General features: G+C 58.5%; 2 protein-coding genes across 2 annotated transcripts in view; both read right to left on the reverse strand.

The window, feature by feature from the left end:
- ARID3A (AT-rich interaction domain 3A) overlaps positions 1–3,374 on the reverse strand; it is a 43,366-nt gene extending 39,992 nt beyond the window's left edge. Inside the window, exons 1-3 of the mRNA XM_004378689.2 lie at positions 3,348–3,374; positions 1,563–1,629; positions 11–63 (exon numbers count right to left, since the gene is read on the reverse strand). Of these exons, the coding sequence (XP_004378746.1) occupies positions 11–63; positions 1,563–1,629; positions 3,348–3,374 (147 nt within the window). The remainder of the gene's footprint in view (positions 1–10; positions 64–1,562; positions 1,630–3,347) is intronic.
- Positions 3,375–11,623: 8,249 nt separating this feature from the next.
- Positions 11,624–14,373, reverse strand: KISS1R (KISS1 receptor). The gene is given in 6 exon segments (XM_004391215.3): positions 11,624–11,767; positions 11,770–12,102; positions 12,343–12,575; positions 12,802–12,938; positions 13,491–13,614; positions 14,171–14,373. Coding segments are annotated over 6 exon segments (1,059 nt in total). The 5' UTR covers positions 14,259–14,373.
- Positions 14,374–16,151: the final 1,778 nt, after the last annotated feature.

The raw sequence follows: 16,151 nt of genomic DNA on the forward strand, positions 1-16,151 counted from the left end.
TCCTTGTCACGCCGGGCGGCGGGGGGCAGCAGGGGCCCGGCTCATTCACACGTTTGCAGAAACCTGGGGGGCAGCAAGAGAGCCAGTCAGGGGCGCTGGCCTCTTCCAGCCTCATCCTTCCCAAAAGGCAAGACCACTGAGACCACCGAGGAAAATCCCTTCACAGCCCTCCTGAGGGGTGCAAACCTGGCAGCCTCCCTGCGGGTGGAGAAGTACACTCTCCCCATCTGCCCGCCTCTGGCTGGCCCAGGAAGCGGGGTCACTCTGCAAAGGACTCCCGAGGGAAGCCCAGCCCAGCCGTCTGAGCCTTGGAGAATCATGCCGTAGTCGGGGAGGGGGAGTGCTGGGTTATTGCTTCATAGAGCAGGGGGACAGCACTCCTGGCCTCTGATTGGCTACCACTGCCGCAGGCACCAGAGTCCAGGTGGGTTCTGCGTTCTGGTTCCGAGTTCTAGGTGCTGCTCAGGCCCACGTGGGCGCAGTCTGGCTGGGAGGAGCCTCCAAGCCTCCTGCCTTATCTTGGACTAACAGAAACAATAGCTGGCCCACACTGGGCGCTTGCTGTACGCTGCCCTTCCCCACGGGCTCTGCCATCTCATCCTGACAGCAGGCCTCAAACTTCTTCAGGCCTCAGTTTCCCCATCTGCAAAAGGGCATGAGTGACAGTGCCCACCTCACGGCACCTAAGTGGGAGGGAAGCGAGTTCACAACTGGAAAGAGGACACTCGGCAGTCGCCATATAGGTGTCAGGGAGGAGGCACTAGCACAGTCCTCGCCTTACAGACAAAGAGACTGAGGGTCAGAGAAGCCCACATCCCTTCCTCAAGGCCACACAGGGCTGGGATTTTAACTTCGGTCTGGGTGACGATGGACAGTGCTTCATGCCTCCCACTTTACCCTCACACCCCTTTCTCTCTGCTGGGGCACGGGAGCCTGAAACTCCAGTCCTTGGTGTGTAAGGAGGGGTGTGAAGGACCCCAAATGGGGTGAATGTCCCAGAATGCACTGTGCTCAGTCCCTACCAACAACCCAGGCCACCAGGTATTCAGGCAGGGAGGTCCTGACACACCCAGAACCTGGGTACAGTCAGGGCCGGGGACACGAAGACCGCGTCCTGCCCCAGCCCCCCACCACAACCCCGCCACACCCCCACCCGCCTAGGCCACCAATAAAACAGTGGGCAGAACCTAACAGGCCCGGTAGTGACACCCCAGATGGGGCATGGCAGGGACAGCCAGGGAGGGGACATAGCCCCGCCCTCCTCCACAGTAGCAGGGCTCAGGAGGCCACCTCTAACTGGGTAAATCAGCCCCCAAAGGTCCTAAGCCACTCCAGAGGCAATCGGGACTCAGAGAGGGGAGGGGGTGGGGTGGGGGTGGAGAGAGGCTCCCAGGAGCTGGCTGACCCCATCACCAGGCTGGCCTTCCTTCCAGCCCCTCTGGTGACCTGCTAAGCAAAGCCTCACCCAAGGATGGGGGGGAATCTTGCAGTGTAGAACCCCTCTCCCTGCAGAAGCAACAGGGAGCTCAGTTGCCCCCTCTCCCCAAACAGAGGTCCTTTACCCAGACCCTCTGGGGCTTCAGCCACACGGCAAAAGGGCAGTGGGGTGGGGGGGCAGGTGGGTGGCCCCTGTGGGAAAGTGCAGGGGCCACGTCCCTAACGGGCCTCAGTGTCCCCATCTGTCTGCAGGCAGGCGGCTGGGGTCTCCCTATGCAAAGACCTTCTCAAAGGCCACAGGGCTGGGAAGTGACCAGCGGGGCCCTGCCCTTCTGAGGCTGCAAAAGCAGCACCCAACCCCCCACCCCGGGGGCTGGCGGTCACCCCCCCCACCAGCCCCAGAAATGCTGAGGGGACATTTCTTGCTCAGCGTCTGGTCTGGTCCATCGCCCCTCCCCCACCTTTGACAACTTCAAGACAAGCCCCCCCCCACGGAAATGCTCCAGGCGACGCCCCCCCCTTTGGGGGGCAAAAGGAAGAGGCCGGAGGAAGCCACTCCCCCCCAGGGAGCCCCCCTTCTCAGGCCGGCTGGGTTTAATGACCCTTCGGGTTGCCCGGTGGGGGAGGGGAGCAGGACAGGCCTCCTCACTGGGCCAGTGGTGGGGGCAGGTGGGAACCCCAGAGCCCCCCCCAGGCCAGGCCTGGGCCCCCCCGTAGCCGCCATTAACCCCAAGCTGGCGACGCCCACCCCCTCCAGACCCCTCCCCCAATGAACCCTTTGTCCTCGGCCCCCACCCCCCACTTTATGACAACCCCAAGGGGGAGGCCTGCCCAGGACGGGAACGGGCGGTGGTGGTGGGGTGCTGGGTGGTCGTTGGGACTGGGGGGAGATCGGGGAGGGATCCGGGCCACACCCTCCCCCCAGTGCCGCCCGGAGAGAGGTCACCCGCTGGGGCTGGGGCCTTGCAAAACACGGTTATTTAAAGAGTTGTGCAAGCGCGGGCCCGCGGGTGGTGAAAGGGGCCCCTCACTCCAAGACGGGAAGGGGAGGGGGCGGGGGAGGGGCGGGGCAGAAAGTTGGGGAGGGGGCGAAAAAGTCGAGGGGTGGGGGCACTCGGAGGAAGTGAAAAAGAAAAACTGAACAAGAAATAAAACGACAAAAACCCCGGTCCGGATTTCAAAGGCTTCTTGGAAAGCGGCCGATTTGCATGGGGGGGGGGTCCCCTCCAGCCCGAGAGACTGAAAACGGAAGGTATTGACAAACCCGCCGCCTGGGGTCGGACGCCGAACGTTGGAATTGACAAACGGGCGCTCCCCGCGCTTCCTGCGCCCGCTTTTGTATCTGGGGGGCACTGAAACTTTGGGGGAAGGCTTTTCCCTGCGGCTCCGCCAGGGAGCCGAACCCCATCCCCGAGTGCGGGGACCGTGGTGTCACCGGGGGCCCCTTTCTGCCCTCGGAGCCAACACTTTATAAATAAAACCATCGAGCCAGGGAGGTCGCCCAGAGCTGCCTTCCCCTCCCGGCACCCCCACCTCTCTGGGCTGCCGGATAAACACCCGGTTACGACGAGAACAAAAATTAAATAAAAATTCGGAGCGCAGCCCCCCGCGCGCGCAGCGAGACCATTTCCTTCCGCTGGGGTGGAGAGAGGGAGCGCGCGCACTCGCGACCCCCGATCACCCCCGCACGCCCTGTGCACTTTGGGGGGGGAGTGAGGTCTCCAACGAGGGGGGCGCGGAGAAATCCACCCACGCCCCGACCAGCTAGGGTCGTCTTCCAGGCCCTGGACCCCCCCCTACACTCCTGCCTAACTTTGGGGTCCCCCCATTCGCTTCCAGGCACGCTGTGCCCACCCCGGGGCCGGAACCCGCAGTTTCAAAGGCCAGCCCGCGCCCTGGCCCAGCCTCACCGAGCTGGGGTCGCTCGGGGGGCGCATGCCCCCGCGCCCGGGTCCGGCCCTGCCCTGCCCTGCCCGGCCTGGCCTCCGGCCCCCGGGCTGCGCACTCCTGGCCCCTGGCCGCCGCGGGGTTTGCGCCTCGCGCCGACTCACCGTATCGCCAGTCGTGTCCGCGTCTACACCCCCATCCGACCCGATTGGTAAAAGTCTCCCCGCGCGCGGCTTTCCCCCGCCCCTCCGCGCCCTGCCCCCCCCCCCCCCCCCCCCCGGGCGCGCTCACCGCCCCGCAGACAAATCACCCGGTGACAAATCGCTCTCAGATGCAAATACCTCGCCGGTGATTCAGCGCGGCGGCCCGGGACGCGGGGAGGGGTCTTGCGAGGCCCCCTCCCCCTTCCCCGGACGCCCCCTCGGCCCCCGCGCTCGGTCCTGAGAGGCGCAAAACTCGACCAGGAGTGTCGGGGGTGAAGAAAGTGGACGGAAAATTTGAGGTCGCGGCCCCTTTAAGTGATAATAAATAATAAAGGAAAGGGGAAAAAAAAGCAACGCAAGAGGCCCCGCCCCCTGTCTAGGGACTGTAGGCAAAGTGCGCGCTGCCGCCTGAAGCGCAGAGGGCGCGGAGGGCGCGGGCGGGGCCGGGAGCGCCTGAGGGGAGGGAGAGGGGATTGGGCCTCCGTTAGGGTGGGTTGAGGAAGCTTCGCCGGGTCAGGGTCCTCTCCCCATCACACCGAGACCCTGGAAGGGGCCTCCCGGACTTGGAGTTTTGTCCCAGCCCCTTACACTGCGACCTGGAGCAAGTGACTACCCCCTAAGGACCTCCGTTTCCAAGTCTGTGAAATGGGGACGGTCGTGGGGATTAGAGAACAGGTAAACAGTTGAGTTGCGGCCCTAGGAAATGGGAAGAGGCAAGTGGCAGAGGGAGGTGTCCAGGGCTCTGCCACGGGGGCCTGCATGGTGGGAAGGGGTCTTGAAGGGGGAACGGTGGGGCGCACTGCACAGGCAAAGGCGCGGGGTCGGCTTCGGGGTGCGCGCCAGACCCCGGGGAAGGCTCATCGGGAAGTTCCGACGGTCCCTACCACGGATTGTCACCGCCTCTTGGGAACCCGACAACTCACCGTGCAGAGGCGGGCCGAAAAGACCCTCTTCGTTTTACCGATCATAATTTTCCTGTTCCCAGTGCACGGTTGCCCGGCCTATGCCGAGTGCGTGACTCTCGTGAATTTGTTCACTCCTCACATCCACGTGTAGCAGAGACGCCTATGGTCTCCATTTCGCAGAGGGGTAAACTGAGGCGAGGAGAAGGTGATAGTAGGGGTGTGGGCTCACCGCAGCCCTGAGCCCCAGGGGCGACCCCTGGGAGCTAATCGCAGCGCCCAGGCTCCAGCCCAGATAAGCGCAAAGTGGGCAGGGGCTACCCAGAGCCCCCGCTTCTCGGGATTCCCCACAGGGAGGGCTCGGGTCCCTAATCTTAAGTGTGGTTGGGGGTTGTGCTCAGCCCTCGTCTCTCCTGTAAGGCACACAACAGGGCCACCCTCTCTGTGCCCCCCCACCCCACCATCGCGCCATCTCCCACCAGCCATCTCCCACCAGCCCTGCGAGATGAGTGTGGGGGAGCTGCCCTCCACCCCAGACCGGGAGTCCTGTCCCCCCTCCCCCGACTTCCCAGAACCCAGGCCTCAGTCCCCAGCGTCCTGTAGTGGGTAGCTGGGTGGCCTCTATCTTTGGGCTACTAAACACCCACCCCCAGCTGCCTACCCCCACCATGGGCCCAGATGTCTGCCCTGAGGTGGGGGAGCTGGAGAGGCTCTCTGAGACCCAGATAAGCTGGGGGAGGGGGAGAGAAGTGATCCTCAAAGGGCCAGGCCACCAAGGCACAGCCACCACCCCAGGAAAGCTCCCTCCCCACCAAAGATGGGCTCAAACTGCCTAGAATTCACCTCCTGCATGGAGGGAAAAAAAGAAACTATATGCCTCAGTTTCCCCCTCTGTACAATGGGTCAGCATTCGTTCATTCCTCCTACATTATACTTCTATCTCTTCAAAGGTAAGGGGGCAGGGTGGGGGCATAATTACACTGAAGGCCGGGGATGGGCACAGGCCTGTTCTCGTTTACCAGGGGAAGGCCCCTTTGCTGGGTGTAGCTTCCCCAGAGGCCCGGGGCCCTGGAGGGTAAGGGGCTTCGTCATCGCAGCTGCCTTCCAGTGAGGGGGCTCCTATTTTTAGCCCTGTGAGGGAGCTGGGAATTTATATACAGACTCTCTGGCTCCGGACACATCCCATGATGCCTGGAGCTGGGGTGAGCAGCAGGCCCAGGTTTGAGCTGCACTCTGGCTGTGTGATTTTCCAACAGTGGGGGACACTCTCTGGTCTCTGCTTCTCTGGCTGTGAAATGGGTAAAGCTATCCCAGCCCTGTAAGTCTTCCTGGCCAGAACCACCTTGTGAGGCCCAGAGTTATTAGTGTCTACACACACAGGGGGTTGTTGTGAGCTGTCCTCTCTTCGGCCCCTGATAATGACCCCACGCACAACAAAACAAAACCGTGCCTGGTCCTGCTGCACCCCCCATGATGGGTTACAGATCTGATCCAAAGGGTTATTATTGGCTGATTTTCAGAAACTGATTTTCAGGTCTTTCTTCCTAGTCCATCCTAGTCTGGAAGCTCCCCTGAAACCTGTTCAGCATCCCAGCAACATGAAAGCCTCCATTGACAGATGGGTAGTGGCTGCACAGGCAGTGCATTGGCCAGGAATCGAACCCAGGTCTTCTGCATGGAAGGGGAGAACTCTCCTACAGAGCCACCACTGTCCCCCTCACACACACCCCCCCCCCCCGGTGGAGACGAAATCCAACTATTCACCATCCAGTTCACAAAATAAAAGCCTGCAGTGGGGTGCTTGGCCACAAAGCCCACCTCTGTCGTCACCCCCACCTTGTCCCAGACCAAATTATCCATTAGGCATGCGGGACCCAGTGCCCACGAACAGGTAATTTTAATTTATTTTAAAATGAAAAGGAAGAAAATGAATATAATAATAACGAATATATATAATCATCGGAGCCCTGGTGGCACAGTGGTTAAGAGCTTGGCTGCTAAGGAGAAACGTGGGGTACAGAACTCAAATTCTAGGAAGAAGACCAGACTTAATGGTCTGACTGAGACTAGAGGAACCCCGGAAAGCACGGCCCCTGGATTCTCTATCAGCCCAGAACTAAAACAGTTTCCGAGGCCAACTCTTCAGACAGGGTTTGGACTGGACTGTGGGACGTAAAGTGATACTCGTGAGGAGTGTGCCTCTTAGCTCAAGTAGATACAAGAGACTAAACGGGCAGCTTCTGTCCGGAGGTGAGATGGGAAGGCAGAGAGGGTCAGGAGCTGGTTGGATGGACATGGGGAATGGGGTGGAAAGGAGGAGTGTGCTGTCACAGTATGTGACAGCAATTAGAGTCACATAACAATGTATGTATAAATTTTTGTATGGGAAAAAAGTTTAAATTAAAAAAAAAAAAAGAGCTTGGCTGCTAACCAAAAGGTCAGCAGTTCGAATCTGCCAGCGGCTCCCTGGAAACCTTCTGGGGCAGTTCTACTCTGTCCTATAGGGTCGCTACGCGTCGGAATCGACTCGACAGCGATAGGTTTTTGTTTTGTTTTACATAATCATTAGCTCAGCCTGCACTATATTTCTTTATACTAGCGCAGTCCTAAAATATGATTTTTAATATTTCTTCATAGAGGAAGGGGACCACAAAGCAAAAGTGCCTACCTGATAAAGCCATAGTGTGGGGGAAATTAGAGGGCCTATAGATATTCCACTTTTCAGCCGGGGATCCAGGTTGGGGTACAAATTGAGCGACGCCCCGATGCTCTGGGAACAACGCGCGCGCCCAAGGAGTTGAAACCTCCGTGGGTGGCGCACGCCACCTGCCGGGCACCTGCGGTGCTGCATCCCGGTGGGCGGAGTCTTGGCTCCCACCGGAGTCCGCCAGGTGGCGCCGTCTCACCAGAAAACGCGGGGTTTCCCCGGAGTACCCCAGGGAAACTGAGGCCGGCGGACCCATGTTCCCCCGTGTAGCTCCTTTTGAATGCTTCACAGTAGGGTTACCAGATAAAATAAAGAACAGTAGTTAAATTTTAATTTCAAATAACGTATGGTATTTTCTTATGTAAGTATGTAGCGGGAGAAAGACGTGGCAGTCGGCTTCCGAAAGATTTACAACCTTGGAAACCCTATGGGGCAGTTCCACTCTGCCCTGTTGGGTTGCTATGAGTCGGACTAGACTCGAGGGCAATGGGTGTGTACCATATATTGCATGGAACATTGTTGGCTGCCTTTGAGTGGGACTCACGGGCATCCCCTATGTGCAGAGAAGGACTGCTCCATAGGGTTTTCTTGGCTGTAATCTTAACGGAAACAGATTGCTAGGCCTTTTCTTCCGCAGTACCGCTGGGTGGGTTCCAACTGACAAACTTCTGCCAGTAGTTGAGCGGTTGACTGTTTGCACCAACCAGGAACTCCTGCATGGGGTATATTTATACTAAAAAAAGTATTTGATACAATCTGTAATTTGAAGTTAGCTAGACGCCTGCATTTTTATTTGCTAAATATGGCAACCCTACTCACAGGCTCTCCACTCAGAGCATCCCAAACTGGGCAGGGTATCTCCTCCTACCCTTTCCTCCCTGCCCCGGGGTCTGGGGTCTCAGTGTCACCCTTGTCCCTCCTCATGGAGACCCCCAGCCCCTCTCCCAGTTCGGCTGCATTGCTGTCTGCCTGATCTTGGCAGCCTGGAAGATTAGAAGAATAGTAATGGAATACAAGTAGTCCCCAGTTTACGACGTATTCGAGTTACAGCAAACCGCACTTAGGCCCGTCCCTTTTTTTTTGGACATCTTATCTTAGTAATATGTCCCACGTACAGTGTTGCGGTGTGTCATTTGCTGATGCCATCATATCTGTAAGCTTATATGTACTGTTTCCAACACCCAAAGACAAATAAAATTGGATTTATAAAGATACTGATAATAAAACGCAATAATGAAAACAAAAGAAGAAATGAGCTACTCGACTCTCGTCGAAACCAACTTACGACAGAGTTGTCAGAACAGGACCCGCGGTTAGTTGAGGATTACCTGGATAAACTGAAAAATCTTCCACTTACCTTGGACCATGTTCCTCTCTGCTCAGAAGCCTCCCATGGATTCTGTGGCTGTGGAACAAAAGACCCAGCTCATCCCCGCTGCCTGCAACGTCCCCCAAAACCAAAACCAAACCCACTGCTGTTGAGTCGATTCTGACTCATCACCTCTATTTTCTCCTTGTCTCATCTCCTCTCCACGCTCCGCTCTAGCGCCACAAAGTTTAAACTGTGTGTTCTCGTAATTCGTTTTTTACTAAGAAATTCTGTAACTCCCTCCAGCCCTCTGCTCACACTGCCTCTTGTAATCCCCGCCACACACTCAGCTATGCATCCCATGAATATTTATTCAGCCCTGCTGGGAGCTGGGCGGTGGGGACCAAGGCCAGCACTAGGTGATCGCAGCTGTGATGGGGGAGCACAAGGCACTGGACAGGCCCGGAGGGGTGTGTGATCCAGCTGCAGGGGTCCAGGAGGGCTTTCTGGAGGAGGAGGCAGCTGAGCTGAGACTTGATGTGTGAGTGATGCTGTCCCCAGCACAAAAGAAGCGACTGAGAGGCAAAGGCTCTGGGGCAAGAAGGAAGATGGCACATTCAGGAAGCCCAGGGGGAGCCTAGAGTTTGGGGGACAGGGTGCAGGGAGGAAGGTGGGCAGGACCTGTAGGCAGAGCGGAGAATTTCACCCTCACATCCAGCCCAGTCCAAAAGCCCTGACCTTGAAGACTGGAGGGAGCAAGCTTCAAGTAAATGTCAAAATCACATGATGTTACCCTTTAAACTTGGAACTCAAACCACTCCGGGTGGCCACCTACTGGCCAAAAGACAGAGTGGCTCATAAAATATTATCAATAAATAATATCACCGTTAGTACTGTGTTCCTGTAAACAACCATCCAAACAAGACCTAATGGTAAACATTTACCCTAGACCAAAGATGAGAAGGTAAGGGGGGACAGGGAAGCTAGATTAATGGAAACAGAACAACCAGAATGGAAATGATAAGAATGCTGACCCATTGTGAAAAGTGTAACCAATGTCAGTGAATAATATCTATGTTGTTACGTTGCTGTTGTAGGCCGTCAAGTCGATTCTGACTGCCCCATTGGGTTTCCAAGGAGGGGCTGGTGGATTTGAACTGCCAACCTTTTGGTTAGCAGCCTGAGCTCTTAACCACTTCTCCACCAGGGCTCTGAATAATATGTATAGAAATTGTTAAATGAGAACTTAATTTGCTATGTAATTTTTCTACAAAATCACAATAAAATACTTTTTAAAAATCACATGATGTTTCAGCCACTTGGTCTCACATCGGCATGTCAGCAAATTTGGAGGCCACGTTTGGAGGCCCTGTTGGTAGCTCAGTGGTTGAATTCTCACCTTCCATGCAGGAGACCTGGGTTCAAGTCTGGCTGGTGCACCCCAGGCGCAGCCACCATCTGTCTGTCAGTGGAGGTGTGTACATGTTGCTGTGATGCTGAACAGATTTCAGTGGAGCTTCCACACTAAGACTAGGAAGAAAGGCCTGGCAATTGACCTCCGAAAAATAGGCAGTGGAAACCCTGTGGATCACAATGGTCTGATCAGCAACCGATCACGGGGATGGTGCAGGACCGGGCAGTGTTTCCTTGAGTTGGGGCTGGCTCAACAGCAGCCAACAGCAATAACAGCAATGTCCCTTACACTATTTAGAGGAACAGGGGCCCTCAGAGAGATGAGTGGTTGTCCTCCAAGGCAGCTAAGCCCTCAGGCCTAAGAGACTGTTGGGGGGATGCATTAATTCCTTCCTTCCTGGAAGCTCCACCCACCAAAAGGTAGAGTACATCCCTGTTCCCCATTCTCCTTGCTCCGGAGAAGACTTGTGATGACTCCAACTAATAGAATTTGGCAGAAGTGACATTTCGGGACTCCTGAGCCCAGGCCTTAAGAGGCCTTGCAGCTTCTGCCTCCTCATGGAATAAGTCTGACTTTCTCAAGACGGCCATGCTGTGAGGAACCTCAAGCAGCCATGCGGAGGAGCACTGAGCCAATAGCCATTGGAGCGCAGCCTTCTTGGCAAACCTAGTCTGGGAAAGTCTAGGTGAGGGCAGCTGAGTTAAGCAACCCCAGCCAGCACAAGAACCACCCACGATGCCCCGTCACTCCACAGAAGCATGAACGGTAATAAACTGATGCTCTATGACTTTGAATTTTGAGGTGGTTGTTTACGTAACAATCAATCCTGCTTCTCGCATGGGCAGCTGTGGTCCACAGAAGGAGTTATTTATTTAACAACACCCCTGACTTTCCCAGCCAAGACTGTCCATGTTTCCCAGAGAGTAATAATAATAACTTGTTTGACCAATTCTAAGATGCATATTGTTTCTACATTTTAACATCTCTGAAAACAGGATGAATCTTACAACTTTACGATCAACCACAAGGCAGGCAGTACATGAAAACTTCTGTCTTAGTCATCTAGTGCTGCCATAAGAGAAATACCACAAGTGGATGGTTTTAACGAAGAGAAGTTTATTTCCTTACAGAAAAGTAGGCTAAAAGTCCAAATTCAGGGTGTCAGCTCCAGGGGAAGGCTTTCTCTCTCTCGGCCTTCTCATCAGTGTTCCCTGGACTAGCAGCTTCTCGGCGCAGGGACCCCGGTCCAAAGGACGCGCTCTGCTCCCGGCACTGCTTTCTTGATGGTATGAGGTCCCCCTGTCTCACTGCTCACTTCTGTCTTTTATATCTCAAGACATTGCGTCAGGACACAATCCAGTCTTGTAGATCAGGTCCTGCCTTACTAACACAACTGCCACCCATCCTCCCTCATTAACATCATAAAGGCAGGTTTACAACATGCAGGAAAATCACACAGTACCAGGAATCAGGGCCCAGCCAAACTGATACACACATTTTTGGGGGAACATAATTCAAACCATGACAATGTCTATGGACGTTTTCTGGAAAGATCCAGAAAGTGCCAGCATAAATCATCTTCAATACAAGGAAATACAGAAATAATCATTACAATATTAATAACAGCAAACATCGTGGCAAATTTGTACCAAACGTAAGAGCCAAACATTTCCGCTATGATTATCTCGTACAATGATAATAAAATATTAGCCACACAATGACAACAGCCGCTGTTCAAACAGCCCTTGCTCTGGGGGGCCCATCTTAATTCCCACAGGTCGACTTAGAGGGGGCTGCTTCTTGCTCCAGGACACACAGCCTGCGAGCCCCCAGCCCACTGCTGCCTGGCTTCAGGGTGCCGGGTGGTGCCGGGTGGGCCGCCAGGGGGTGCAGCTCGGCGTGGGGGGGGGGGCGGGGTCCGAGGGTCCGGAGCGGCAGGGGCGCCGAGGGCACCGGGGGGCGCAGGAGCAGACGCGGCGGAAGGCCTGGCGGAAGTGGGAGCCCAGAAACGCATAGAGCAGCGGATTCAGCGCCGAGTTACTGTAGGACATGCAGTGTGCCCAGATCTTGAGCGCGTAGGCGGAGTAACTGCGCGGGTGGCAGGCATCCGCCGGGCCCAGCGCCTGCAGCACCAGGAACAGCTGGATGGGGCACCAGCAGGCGACGAACAGCAGAACCACCGCGGCCACTAGCCTCGAGACCTTGGCCCGCACCGCGCCCGCGCGCTCCGCCAGCAGCTGCCCCTGGGGGTGGTGGGGGTTGGAGGAACCACTGAAAGGTGGACCTTACCTCCCCCCGCAGGTTCCCTGGAGTGGGCCGTGCCTTCCCGCTAGAACGCTCCACCTATACCCCCTTGACTATACCTTCCTCCTTAGGTCCCTCCAGCTTCGCCTCCTCCCATACACCCTCTTCACCTCCACCCTCCGACTCCCCCGCACTATACCTCCCCCAGCCCCAGCCTCGCTGCCTCTGGCGCCGCGCACCTGCAGGACGCCGTCGGCGGGCGCCGGGCCCACTGCGGCCCGGCCCAGGTGGCGCAGCGTGGCGCCGTAGCAGGCGCAGGTGGCGGGCAGCGGCAGCAGGTAGAGTGCCAGCAGGTTGGCGGGCGCGAAGGCGCGCTCCAGGGCGCGGCTGGGGAAGGCCTCGCTGCAGTAGGTGCGCGGCCCCGGCGAGAGGCTGTGCAGGGCGAGCACTGGCGCCGACACGACCGCCGAACCTGTGGGGAGCCGGGGCTCAGTCTCGTCCGCCCACGTGCCGCCCCGAGCAGCGACACTGGGCACAGGCTAAGTCTCGGGCGCCCCGGGTGCGCGCCCTCGGCGGCCCTTCGCAGGGAGGGCGACTGCGCCCATTTCCCAGATGCGCAGTCGAGGCCCGGGGGGGGCAGCGGGTGGCCCTGGGCTCCCAGACTTGTCCCCCGACACCCGTGCGCCCCCGCGCTTCACCCACCCACCCAGATGCTGAGACTGCCAGCGCCAGGCGGGGCGTGCGGCGGTGCAGGGCGCGCAGCGGGAACACTGTCACGTACCAGCGGTCCACGCTCATGGCAGTCAGCGTGGCGCACGTGGCCTGGACGGAGACCCGCAGGGGGCAGGGAGCTGGGCATGTGGCGCCCTGCCCGGCCTGGGGCCCATCTAGTCCCCGCGCGCCCGCCCTGCCGGTTGTCCTAGTGTCCGACTCTCAGGCACACACGGGGCGTGTTCTGGGAGGGGTCCCCAAGGACCACAGGCTGGGGTGGGGGGGAACCGGGAGAGGAGCCCTAGGGGGTTGGGAAGGATGGGGGGCGACTGGGGGTTGGACTGAGACCCTGAGACAGAAGCGGAGGGGCGGAACCACTCTGGGATCGCTGGACCGGCAAGGAGCCGTCGCCCTCCCTGCCTTCCCCTCCCCTGTGACCCCCGCCTCTCTGTCCCCATTTCCAGGGGTCCGGGTGTTCCCCCTACTCAGGGCCCAGGCTCCGCCTCTGCCACGCCCATGCCCTACCCAGACTGTCTCCAAGCCCCACCCCCTCCACGCAGGCATGTCTCCCGCTGGGCTCCCAAGTCCGGCCCGGGCCACCCCCACACTTGCCAGGTCAAGCTCACGCCTAGGCTCGGTCCTGGTTGCCCTCTCTCCCTCCCGCGTCCCGCGCACCTGCTGAATGTAGTTGACGAACTCGCACATGAAGTCCCCCAGGAGCCAGGCGGGCAGCGGATAGAGCAGGGCGGTGAGGGGCACGCAGCACAGCAAGAATATCACGTCGGTGGCCGCCAGGTTGGCTGCAGTCGGGGAGCTTGAGGGCGCTGGATCCCAAGAGCCTCCCCACCCCCTGACACCCCGCCCTGTCCGAGTGACCCGCAGGAAGCACCCCGGGCAGAGAAATCGGGGTGCTCTCCAGTCTCTTCCATCCACCCCAGCTCAGACTTGATAGCCATTCAGGTACCAGTCATGCTCGCTCTCCTTGTCCCTCCCTTCCGAACCTCAGTTTTCTCATCTGCAAAATGGGGACAATAGTGTAGCCCACCAGCCACCATAGGATAGCAAACACTGACTGAGAGCCTGCCCGTGCCGTGTAGGGTAGGACACTTCCATTCCACAGGTGTGCAAACTGAGGATCAGCGAGCCACTGGCGGGGGTCGCAAAATGAGGGACCTCGGGCCAAGTCAGCCTCTTGCCCCTACTCCCTTAGTTCCGCAGACGGGGCGTTATAAGAACCACATTGCCATCGTACATCTTCCTCAGAGGACAGGCCCAAACTCTCCGTGTGCCAGATTCCCCAACCTCCCTGTTAACTATTCCAGCCCGCATGGGACCCAGGGGCGCTGGCGCGCTCACCGATGTAGAAATTGGTCACGGTCCGCATCTGTTTGTGGCGGCAGACGACGTAGATGACCAGCGAGTTCCCTGCCAGGCCGAGCAGCATCAGCGCGGCGAAGAAGAGCGGCACCAGCCAGGCGTCCACCAGCCGCGGCACGGGGACCGGGCCGTCGGAAGCGTTGGCGCCGCAGCCCGGGCAGCCCGATGCGTTAGCCGGCGCCCACCAGGACCCGCTGGGCTCTGCCGTGGTGGCGGCGCTCACGGCTTCGCTGCCTCCTCCTCCCCGCCGCCGGTTGGGATTGCGCCGCGGGAGGCGCGCGCCGACGGCTTCGCTGCCTCCTCCTCCCCGCCGCCGGTTGGGATTGCGCCGCGGGAGGCGCGCGCCGACGGCTTCGCTGCCTCCTCCTCCCCGCCGCCGGTTGGGATTGCGCCGCGGGAGGCGCGCGCCAACGGCTGCCGAGACCGCTCCTCCCAGCTGCCCGCCGGGTTGCACCGCGAAGCCTGGGGAAGGGTCTCGGTTAGAGGCCGCGGGTCTGAAGGACGGCTCTACTGGGCTCTGCAGCTTGTCTGCTCGCTCGGCAGCCACCGCGCATTTATACCTCGAGCCCCCCGCGCCCCGCCTCCTGCCTCTCCTGCAGCGCTCGCCACCGCCTCCCCTGCCTGCGCGCCCTCCCTTCACCAGCACAGCAGCCCTCCTCCCCTCCTCCTCCCCCGTGCACCGTCAAGAAGAGGCTGCCTAGAGAAGGGGGTGCTACGGGCAGAGCGGGGGAGGGGAAGACTTCCGTAGTCCCTGGAAGGGCCGGCAGGGGGAGCAGCCTTCGCTTGCTGAGGGCAAGGACTGCGACCTTCCGAGGGCCTGGGGTTCCAGGTGGGTGGGCTCGGGCTGTGGGTGAGGCCAGCACTTGGCGGAGGACCTGGGTGCCGCTTGAGAGTTTTGTCCCCAGGCCACCGGGGAGCCCCTGAAGGTTCCAGGCAGGTGAGGGATGCCCAGATGCCCGTTCTTAAATAAGGAGCTCAGCCTCGCCAGGACTCCGACTACTGCAAATCAGACCCCCGGGGAGTGTCTGTCTCCCACCTAGCTGGCGGCAACCAGCCGACACCTGGGCTGGTGACAGTGGGGACGTGGACACTTTGTTCCATTGGCAGCAGAAACTGGGTGAAGGGCAGTTTATAAAGGCCACACACTTTACCCACAATCCCCCTCCTGGAAGTGTACCCGACAATACTCGCCCAGGAGGTCCAGGATGTGCGAGCCTCGTGGAGTACTACACAGCAGGGAAAAAGATGTCACCGTTTGTGCTGTTGTTGCTGTGTGCTGCCCAGCCGATTCTGACTCCTAGCGACCCCATGTGACAAAGAGTAGAACTGCCCCATAGGGTTTCCTAGGCTGTAATCTTTACTGAAGCAGATCACCAGGTCTTTCTCCCACAGAGCCACTGGGTGGTTTGAGCTGCCAACCTTTGCTTAACCATTGCGCCACCAAGGCTCTTAACATTCCTGTAACAAAGACTGAAAAGGGAGAGAGAAATGAGTCCATACTTGTGTTTACAAGGGCATTGGATATCGCCAGAAGGAGGTACAAGAATGGGTGAGGGAGACGTTTCCCTGTTCACCCTTTTTATATCTCAAAAGTTATTCTTGACAATGACCTAAAAAGGAAGGGGTTACGAAGAGGAGGCCTGAGGGTTACTAGAAGTCTTGGGGGTTGGGGCGAGAGGCACAGTTTGGGGGAAGTTGCTTGGGGGAGGGCTCAGCAGGTGGCTAGACCTTCCAGGGCAGGGCCTCTGGGGGCTAATAGTGGTCATGGACTGGTTGAGGGGTCAAGGAGGAGCAGTGGGGCGTTGGGGGCTGGGAGGGTGTTAAGAAGGTGCAGGATGGGGCCCCTTCCCCAGGAGAGAGGCCAAGAATGGTGGAGGAGTGGGGGGCCAAGGCCCTGGCTGCATCCTCTGGAATTCAGTCCTCTCCTGACCCGTGTGCACTTACTGAGCAGCTACTGTGG

This window comes from Trichechus manatus, unplaced genomic scaffold (assembly GCF_000243295.1).
Source record: "Trichechus manatus latirostris isolate Lorelei unplaced genomic scaffold, TriManLat1.0 scaffold00057, whole genome shotgun sequence".
In the NCBI taxonomy this organism is placed as follows: Eukaryota; Metazoa; Chordata; class Mammalia; order Sirenia; family Trichechidae; genus Trichechus; species Trichechus manatus.